The sequence below is a fragment of the Lynx rufus genome, unplaced genomic scaffold (assembly GCF_022079265.1).
Source record: "Lynx rufus isolate CCGP_SWC_20201006 ecotype Redwood Valley unplaced genomic scaffold, mLynRuf1.p SCAF_2, whole genome shotgun sequence".
Lineage (NCBI taxonomy): Eukaryota > Metazoa > Chordata > Mammalia > Carnivora > Felidae > Lynx > Lynx rufus.
Genome location: NW_025814834.1, coordinates 2,677,501 through 2,687,684, shown reverse-complemented (window position 1 = coordinate 2,687,684; position 10,184 = coordinate 2,677,501). Strand labels below are relative to the sequence as shown.

The 10,184-nt window shown below is 55.5% G+C and overlaps 1 protein-coding gene across 2 annotated transcripts in view; it reads left to right on the top strand.

Annotated features, from left to right (window-relative positions):
• Positions 1–4,233: 4,233 nt before the first annotated feature.
• Positions 4,234–10,184, top strand: part of ASB1 (ankyrin repeat and SOCS box containing 1) — a 17,449-nt gene continuing 11,498 nt past the window's right edge. The window contains exons 1-2 of one of the 2 annotated variants that reach the window (XM_047083872.1): positions 4,234–4,548; positions 8,429–8,570. In XM_047083872.1, the coding sequence (XP_046939828.1) occupies positions 4,500–4,548; positions 8,429–8,570 (191 nt within the window). In that variant the 5' untranslated portion in view covers positions 4,234–4,499. Of the gene's footprint in view, positions 4,549–8,127; positions 8,571–10,184 lie in introns of those variants that run through there. The other variant, XM_047083870.1, reaches the window with a different exon arrangement.

Below are 10,184 nucleotides of genomic sequence, written 5' to 3'. Positions count from 1 at the left end.
ACAAAGTCGCGCTGTCCGGTTTCAGAGGTTGGGAGGTGGGCTTCTGCTTCTGGGGGGGGGCCACCGCGCACCCCGCCACATTGGGCCACAGGTGCCGTGGGCCGGGGCCGGGGCCACTCACCCCTGCGCGCGGGACCACGCACAGCGCCTGGCCGAGGACGCTTGTTAGCTCTGGTCGATGAATGACTTTATCCGTTTGTTCAATAACAAGTGCTGGGCAGCTCCCGTGAGAGAGTCAAAATATTTGTCGGACCAGAGGCAGCTTTCGAGGAAGCTCCGTGGCCGCCAGCAGAGATAACACGGCTCTGAGTCCAGGTGGGAAGAGATAAACGAGGCGGATGTGTGCGTGGGGGCTGGCGGGGAGCCCAGGCCCCCCCGAGAGGCTCGGGTGGGGGCAGGGAGGCATCTGGGGAGCCGGAGAAACACGTCGCCCTGGGCTGCTTTGTGGGGGGCCGGCAGGGTCCGGGTCGTGCAGACACTGGCTTCTGGATGTGTCCTGGGAGCTGCCCGAGGGAGGAGGCTGGGGTGAAGGGCCCCACGTGTCCAGCGAAGGAACGCGTGGGAGTTCCCAGGATGTCATAGGAATTGTCAGCCCACGTGACAGAGCCGGAATCTCAGCTACTTTCCCTGCAGGGAAAATTGACCTGGTGGCGACGGGGGGAGGCAGTTCAGGGCAGGGCGACGGACAGCAATTCCAGGGCTGGGGGAGGGGCCCAACTCACTCTGGTTTTAAAACCCGGAGTCCTGCGTTCGGGAACCCCCTCGGTCGGGGGCGCAGCGGGAGGGTTGGTCCCCTAGGACTGGGCGAGCCGTCCCTGAGTCTGTGGGCTCTGCCGTGAGTCACTACCCCCTGCAGACTCAGGCACAGGCCCTTCCTGCGTCTGGAGGCCTGGGGCTGAGATTTCCTCGCCAAGCCCCAGAATCTCCCTCCCCCTCCCTGTGATGGGAGCACGGCAGGCGCTTAGGCAGGTGGTAAAAGGAGAAGATGCAGGACACGTGGTCTCGCTGCCACCTGTGGGGACACACACCTCAGCAGGTCAGACCGGGGCTCCACGCTGTCCTCGGCCATCTCCGGCCCGGGAGAGTGGGTGTGTGAAGAGACATTGTGGGCCACACTGACCTCTCCCCACCCTTCTCCACTGCCTTTCCCTGCCCCAGCCTGGCTGGAGGCCTGCTGGGACACTGCCTCTGACTTGCTTTGACCCTTGCTTCCCTCCCAGCCTGGGCAGAGAAGGAGGGTGGGTCCCCAACCCGGGATGCAGTGTGGGAGAAGGGGGGCCTGGCCTGAGGCTCCTGGGAGGAGATGCCCCAAATGCAGGCCCAAAGGGTCCCCAGAACCAGGAAAGCTGCCCTCTCCCACCCTGTCGTTTGGTGATTTACTGCCCGTTCCCGGAGCTGGGCGGTGGGGATCGAGCTGCCAGCACCCCCGAGCCCGGGGCCGGGGTCCTCACCACATGCAGCTGTGGGGCTCAGGCTTCTAGCCACTGGGAGCACTAGCAGTGTTTTGGGAGGAGGGGAAGGGACAGGAGCGGGGACGAGGGGCTCCAGCCCAGACCTCCTGCGCCAGAAAGCTATCGTTGGACATTTTTGCTATAAAGATGATGCCTGATGAGTAGCACCATAGCTAAATCTCTCACACATCTGGTTACTTCCCTAGAATAAATGCCTAGAAGAGGAATTTCTGATCAAGGATTATGCCAAGCTGTCCTCCAGGAAGACTGGGCCAGACTTCAAGGAGGGCTCGTCCTGGGGACAGTGGGCATTTTGTTCTGGGGACATAGATGGGTGGGCTGCTGTGGGGGTGGCCTGAGCTGTCAGATGGCAACAGGAGGCCGTGGGTGATCTTAGGGTGGGAGGAAGCAGTGGGTGTGGGAGAATGTGAGGGTGCTGCTGGGACTCGGAGGGGTGCAGACACAGCCCCCACTGTGCCTGGGGTGCACCAGCCCCGTGTCCATGGCCTGGCATGCCCCGCGAGCCCACGCCTGGGCTGGCACTGGCAAACTCTGTTGGTTATAGATTACTCGAGCTGAATTACTCCCATCTGCAGAATTCACTGATCATCCTCTTGTTGGTGGGTGTTCGGGGCTTAAAAGACCTGGAGGGAGTGGGCCCTGGAGAGAGGTGAGGCCTGAGGAGAGCGGCCCCGGGGGTGCCGAGCGCCGTCTCAGCCACTGTGTGCTTTGGGAATGGCACCAGGCCCCTTAACCTCAGGCTCCTGAAAAACAGGAGGGTGAATGCCTCTTCGAGCGCCTGCTGGCATTGACGGTACCGTCCTCGCCTGGTGGGCGCTTAGGAGGAGGAGTGGGAGGCCATGAATGGAGTGGGGCCTCAGATCTTTCTCAAGAAGAGACAGGATTCCGAGGGCAACATCAAAGCCAGGCCTAGGCACAGAGTGACGCTCTGCTCTGGTCACTAACCCCTAGATACAAAGGCACTGATGCCTGGGGACCGGGAAGGCAGCACTGCTGAAGGTGGTTGGGACAGGGCTGCACATTAGAATCACCTGAGCCTCAAAAATCGTGAAGGCCCAGGCCACACTTCAGACCGTCTGCATCAGGACCTCTGGGGTGGGGGTAAGTGGGGCCAGCCTTCCTTTTTTTTTTTTTTTTTTTAAATGACGGTAACATTTAGGGGTGCCTGGGGGGCTCAGTTGGTTGAGCTTCCGACTTCGGCTCAGGTCATGATCTCACGGCTCGTGGGTTTGAGCCCCGCGTCGGGCTCTGTGCTGACAGCTCGGAGCCTGGAGCCTGCTTCCAATTCTGCGTCTCCTTCTCTCTCTGCCCCTAACACACTTCAATTCTGTTTCTGTCTCTCTCAAAAATAAATAAACATTAAAAAAAATTGTGGTAACTTATACATCATAGACTTTATTATTTTAAATGTTCCCCCCCCAAATTTATCCTGTGAGGGAAAGAGAGCAAGCATGCACATGTGAGCGGGGGAGGGGCAGAGAGCTAGGGAGGAAGAGAGAATCCCAAGCAGTCTCCGCATTGTCAGCATGGAGCCCCCTATTCGGGGCTTGAACTTATGAACCGTGAGATCATGATCTGAGCCCAAATCAAGAGTCAGACGCTTAACCAACTGAGCCACCCAGGCACACGTATTTAACTTTTTTAAAGCGTACAGTTCAACAGTGTTATGTGCATTCACACTGTTGTGTGATTGATCTGTGGTCAATCCCCAGAACTTTATCATCTTCACAGACTCAAACTGTGCCCTTTAAACAAATCCCCATTCTCCCCGCCCCCAGCCGCTGGCTCCACTGTGCTGTTTTCCTTCTCTAAGGAATTTGACTCCTCCAGGGACCTCACACAAGTGGAATCATACAGCATTTGTCCTTTTGTGAATGGCTTATTTCACTTAGCATGAGGTCCTCAAGGTTCATCCATGTCGTAGAATGTCCTTCCTAACATGCATATCATTCCATTGTATGACCAGACCACACTCTATCTATTCCAGCGCTGATGGACACTTGGGTTGTTTCTGTGATTCCGGACCCAGTGGGCTGGGCACACCCCTGGTTCCCGGCGGTGCAGCACCAAGGGCGTCACCCCCAACCCTCTGCCAGGGGTGCTGTCTGCTGTTATCAAGTCCAAACAGCATTGCAGGAAGTCCTCTTCCCCCACCAAACACCCCCGCGGGCCTGCCAGGTCTGCGGCCAAGGGAATCCGAGCTCCAGAACCCACGCTCAATACACACATTGACTGTACTGACAACGTTGCAAGAAGCGAGAGCGCAGAAGTTATTCCTTGGTTCACTAATTTATTCAATAAATGCTTTGTGTCAGGCAGTCAATAAATGCTACAATTTAATAGACGAGAGCCCTGCCCTCATAGAAAGCATTCTGGGGGTGCATTCTGCTAGTAGCACATTGATACATGCACCCCGTAGTGGCGCCCGGCCAACAGAACCGGCCGCGGGGAACCGAGCTGGAAGTCCGGCACCTTCGCATCCACGTTCTCCCGGGGCTGCTCCGGAGCGGGCCGCTGCTGCCCACGCAGGCCTTCTTTAACCCGCACTCCCGGGAGCGCGCCGTCAGCCCCGCACAAACCCGATTCCCACCAGCCTCCCGACCCGCCCGTGGTCTCGCGGACACCCGCGAGCACAAGGCCACGCCCCCTACCGGGGGCGGGGATGGGGCCGCCCAACCAGCGCTCGCGGGAGAGCGCTAGGCTCCGCCCCCAGGTGAGCTTGTTTTTCCAGACCGCTCCACTTTCGTGCAGAAACCGCCTCACCGCCGGGCCCAACGGCGCGCGCCCCCGGACAGCCAGCGCCCCGCTGCCGGCGCTCGTTGGGCCTCGCGTCGGGACGGGAGGCGTCGGGACCGGAGGCCGGAGCCCCACTCGGAAGCCCGCGAGGGAGGTGCGCGCTCGCCGGAAGCCGCGCCCCCGACGCGGCCCACCTGCCCGCGGCGCCGGAAGTGGCCGTGGCCGCTCCGCTTCCGGTCGGCGGGGCGCTCTCGGGCCGGGGCTGCTGACCGGGGCAAGTCGGGAGCGCCCATGGCGGAGGGCGGCGGCCCCCACGGGCGGGCCGGGCCGGGGCCCGCAGGTAACGTGCGCGCCGCCGCCGGGCCGCGGGGGCGGTGGGGCAGCGGAGGGCAGGGTCCGGCGTCCCCGCGGGGGGGACGCGGCGGCCGCGCCCGGGCCGTGCTTCCTCGTCCCCCGCCGGCCGGGCCCACGCAGCCGCGCCCTGCCGCCGGGGGCGGGTCAGCGCGGCTCTCCGTGCGGGGCGGCCCGGCAGCTGCGTGTGCCCGCTCCTCGGCCTCGCGTGGGCGTCCTCGCGCCGGAGTTACTGTCCTGTGGAACTTGCTTTTCTAACTGCCGGCTCCTGAGCCGGTGGGGATTTGATAGGACCCCAACTGTAACCGTAGGACATGGATCATCTCCCAGCTCCGAACGCACGGGTCAGGAAAGCCCCCAGAGGCCAGCCCCTCCGGAGGGCAGGTGTCTTTTTCTCCGCCCCGCCACCCACGGCTTGCCTGGGGAGGTACATCACACGCACAGGCAAGGGACAGCGATAACACCGTCCCCAGCGAGCTCTTCGTGACACAGCATGTCCAGGGGCCCACCGGCAGAGGAGGCAGCTAGGAAGGCTCACGGCGACCTCCCACAATGGCCCTCAGACTTAGGGTTTCCACCTTGAGACCCTCCTCCTAAGCACAGGAGAGGAGAGCTTCGCCCTGGCCTGTGGCGGGATTTCCTCCGTGTTGGTTGTCTGGGTTTGCCCGGCCTACCGAGTGCTTCTGTGGGCTCTGCACTTTACGGGTTCGTCTCCCGAGAGTTTCTTACACCTGGAGACTGGCTCAAGTGGGCCTTTTCATCCCTCCATTCTTCCACCAGACGTTTATTGAGGAACTCAGACCTTGCCTGGGCGGGGGACAGCCCAGCGAACCGGGGCAGGTCAGACAAGGCGCCTTCCATCCTGAGATTCGGCTGATACTGACTTTGACCGCAGGTATCAGGACTTTGGTGCCTGGGCTGTCATTTCAGCCTGAGGGAGAGGAATGGGCTGAGAGGAGGCCTGAGGGCCCCTTCCCTGTAGGGACGGGAGCCGTGTGGAAGAAAGGCTGCTCTGCCCCTGTATACAGGGCTCTTTTGTATCTGTGCAGTGCTGTTTTGTTATTTAGAGTGTTGCAGGCCCGGGAGTGGAGGGGCCGCGGGCATTTCCAGTGAAGGTCTAAGTGCTCTGCGGAGTAATTGCGTTGACAGTGGAGAAGCTGATCAGAAAAGCACAAACTTGAAGTTATCCTGGGATCTGGAGCTGGGGAAGAGGAGGCTGCACTGAGCTGGGCCAGGGAGCGGGTTGAAAAGCGGCCAGCGAGGGGAGGCCGGAGAAGAACCTAGCAAAAGTCCATGGCCCCCCACTTAACCTGTCAGGCTTTGTTCTATGTTTTCTGCATCTTACCCCCTCCTGCTTTGAACTCTTTCACTCTGTGGGGTGAGACTGTGGGTAACTGCAGCGGAGGAGAGTTTGGGGCGGCCCTAAGGGTTCCTTGGGGCCTGCCTGTTGATCTGCGACAGGTGTTGTGGGATCAGCTTGAGGGACCCATGTGTTTGTGAACCCTTGCTGCCCTGCCCATCTGCCAGTGATCCGTTGAGTCCTGAAGGGCAAGGGAACATTCGTCACCCCCACTGTGCCAGGGCCAAGCCTTGTATACAGTAGGTATTCAAAAGAGATACAGTTGGAATATAAAAACCAACTTCATCATTGGAAGGAGTGCACCTGCGGAGGGGTGTCCTTCTGTGCCTGGTCGCGTGCTGGAACAGGGTGGCAAGGCAGGAACTTGAATGCAGGGAGCCGAGTTCGTGCGCTTTCCTTACGCCCCTCCCTGTCTGTGATGTTGTATGCAGAACTCTTGATTATCTGGAGATTATTTCTGAGCTCTAGTGTCAGGTGAAAAACTCGAGAATTTGCAAGTAGGTATCTGATTTTACAAATTTGTTGACTACCTATAGTCTGTTCAGGCTATAACAGAATACCATATACTACTGGCTGGCTTAAAAGCAATAGAGATTTATTTTTCTTAGCTCTGATGGTTGGGAAGTCCAAGACCAAGGCTCCAGCGGATTCTTTGGGGGAGGCCTGCTTCTTGGTTCATAGACAGCAGCAGTGCCTTGTCCTCACGTGGTGGGGGGTGAGCGGGAGCTCTCTGGGGTCTCTCTTAATAATGGCATTCATCTCATTCATGAAGGTTCTGCTCTCATGAGCCAGTCACCTACAAAGTCACTACCTCTTCAAACCATCACCTTGGGGGTTAAAGATTCCAACATCATTTTGGGGGGAGACACAAGCATTCAGTCTATAGCAACTACTCTTTCTATCCCTTACAGATGTTGATACCCATTTATCTTTATATTAAGGTCTTTCCTGAGCAGTGGATTCTGTTTATGTTTTTATTCTGATGACAAATAATCAGTTCTGTTAACTAACTGGTAGGGTAGATTTCGTGTCATATGTGCTGAAAAAAAATGATTCCCATTCCTATTTCCAGGTAAACTTTTATGATATTTGTGTTGCATATAAGAACCCCGAAGATGGGGCACCTGGGTGGCTCAGCCGGTTAAGCATCTGACTCTTGTTTCGGCTCAGGTCATGATGTCATGGGTTTGTGAGCCTGCTTGGGATTCTCTACCCCTCTCCCGCTGGCATGCTCTCTTTCTCAAAATAAGTAAATAAACATTAAAAGAATAAATACCCCCCCCCCAAGAGATTTGTTAAACCTCTTAATTTATGTGGTACCATTTAAAAGTTTCCTAGCATCGGGGCGCCTGGGTGGCTCGGTCGGTTAAGCATCCGACTTTGGCTCAGGTCATGATCTCATGGTCCGTGAGGTCGAGCCCCGCGTCGGGCTCTGTGCTGACCGCTCAGAGCCTGGAGCCTGTTTTGGATTCTGTGTCTCCCTCCCTCTCTCTGACCCTCCCCCGTTCATGCTCTGTCTCTGTCTCAAAAATAAATAAACGTTAAAAACAATGTTAAAAAAAAAAAAAAGTTTCCTAGCATCGACTCTTAACCCGGGTGCATGGTATGTGCTCACCGCTTCTAGTCTTTGTTATTTTCCAGGTTTATAGTCTATTATGCGAGGCTGGCCTTCTATTTATATGCACATATTTTTAAATTTTCCTTCTTACCGAGGTGTAACTTATATTTAGTGAAGTGCCCCCATCTTAGGTTACCGGCTGGTGAGTTACTCACGTAGACTCCTCTGAGGTCATTACCCAGGTCAGCTTGTTACAAACAGCCGCGTTTGTTTGGCTGTTGAATTTTGCCAAGGGCAAGTGTCTTTCTGTAATACAGAAGGTGATCGTATGGTTTCTTCCAATATTAAGACACTCCTACATTCCTGGGATAGGTAGAGTGATATTATGGTGGATTTAAAAAAAAATTTTTTTTAATGTTTATTTATTTCTGAGACAGAGAGAGACAGAGCAGGAGTGGGGGAGGGGCAGAGAGAGAGGGACACAGAATCCGAAGCAGGCTCCAGGCTCTGAGCTGTCAGCACAGAGCCCGATGTGGGGGTCGAACTCACAGACCGCGAGATCATGACCTGAGCCGAAGTCGGCCGCTCAACCGACTGAGCCACCCAGGCGCCCCTATGGTGGATTTTTTGATACGTATTTTAAATTGAACCTTGCTAATATTTTATGTAGGATCTTCTGTATCCTTCAGTACGGTTGACTCCTTACCTCCCACCCCACCAGCGTTTTTAAAATTCTTGCCCTTGCCAGGTTTGGTGTCGGGAATGTGCTGCTTTCATTACGGGAAACTTTCTGTATTTCTCTGTTTTTCTGGAGCACGGGAATGATTCGTTCTTGAGCATTTGAGGGGTCCCGTAGCCAGAGGACAAGGGGCTCGCTGCAGATGGCGCCCCCTCCTGGCTGGTGTTGGCAGGGTTTCCCCTGGCTGACAGGAGCCCCTCTCTTCAGTGCAGGTCCTAATCTGAAGGAGTGGCTGAGGGAGCAGTTTTGTGACCATCCGCTGGAGCACTGTGAGGACACAAGGCTCCACGATGCAGCCTACGTGGGGGACCTCCAGACCCTCAGGAGCCTGTTGCAAGAGGACAGCTACCGGAGGTGAGCGTCACTGTCCTGGGGCTGGCCCGGTACTTGGGCCCCGTGGGTCTGCGCGGAGCTGAAGTGCATGATCCATGAGGGTCCATGTGACTCCCTGGTCTGCAGGTGAAGGCCCTGGTGCTTTCCAGGCCAGGGGGAGAAAGGAGACCGGGGAAGCATGGTCAGACTTGTAGGGAGACCTGAGTTCAAGTCTCGCTCTGTCATTGACCTTTATATTTCCTGGAAACTTCTGGCCCTCTCTGGTGTCAGTTTTCTTGATGGTAATCCTGATGGCAGCACTGTTCCTCTCGTCAACAGTGGTCCTGTCCCCTTCCAAGTCTCTTGTGGCTCTTTTTTTTTCTTTTTTTTTTTTAAATAGTTTTTATTTTTCTTAATTTTCTTAAAGTAGGCTTCACGCCCAGCACGGAGCCCGAGGGGGGGCTTGAACTCACGACCCTGAGATCAAGACCTGAGCTGAGATCAGGAGTTAGATGCTTAACCAGCTGAGCCACCCAGGCACCCCCAAGTCTTTCGTGGCCTTTTACCCTAAGCTGTATACATAAGTTCCCCTTTGTTATTTTCATTTGGTTACCCCTTGGTGGGCGTGGACTTCCTGATGTACCCCATTTATACATCACCCCTGATGTGCTCTCCTCTAGCTTCTCTGGTCCCCAGTTGTCTGCCTCCTGGGCCTGGGGCTCCGTCTCAGGTCAGGTGTCTCACCCTCCTGGGATCTGCTCTGTGCTCACCTTCTTTTTTTTAAAATTTTTTTTTTCAACGTTTATTTATTTTTGGGACAGACAGAGCATGAACGGGGGAGGGGCAGAGAGAGAGGGAGACACAGAATCGGAAACAGGCTCCAGGCTCTGAGCCATCAGCCCAGAGCCTGACGCGGGGCTCGAACTCACGGACCGCGAGATCGTGACCTGGCTGAAGTCGGACGCTTAACCGACTGCGCCACCCAGGCGCCCCTGTGCTCACCTTCTTATTCCCTCTGTCCATAGAGCTCTGCGTGTTGCCCGTCACATCCTCCAACCCCGTCAGGCTCTTCCTTCGTAGCAGCGCGAGCGTTGATGTTACCTTTTTCCCACTGGGGACACCTGGGAGAGCGTAGAGTCTTCCTTGCCTCCGGGGGCTCTCTGTTTTGTGTGTCCAGGACTGGAGTCCCAGCTAGATTTGAAACTGACCTGCCACCAGAAACTCCTCATGCTCTGTGTTTCTGTTTCCCCTTCAGGGAAGTTGATAGAAGAAAAGCCTGCGTATGAGTGGTGAAATTAATGCCACGTTTTATGAATAGCTCCCAAGAGAAGGATTTCTAACAATACAAGAGTAGGTTTCTTTTTCTACTTCTAATGTCTTAGCGTTCTTGTTCAGAATAGATAGCAGTATTAAAAAAAAAAGCTGTAAATATCTAGGAAGGATTATCATACAAAGACATCAGATGGATTCCACATGAATATTTAATATGAATGACTCAAGCCCAAAGAAACGCTTGAATTTGCAGAGGTAACAATAAAAACAATAGAATGAGACGGAGTTCAGCTGGGTCTTAGACAAGTGTTTTCATACTGCTTTTCCAAATACTTTTTTTTCTTGTTTTATATTGGGGTTTAGTAAATCTGTCTCGACGGTATT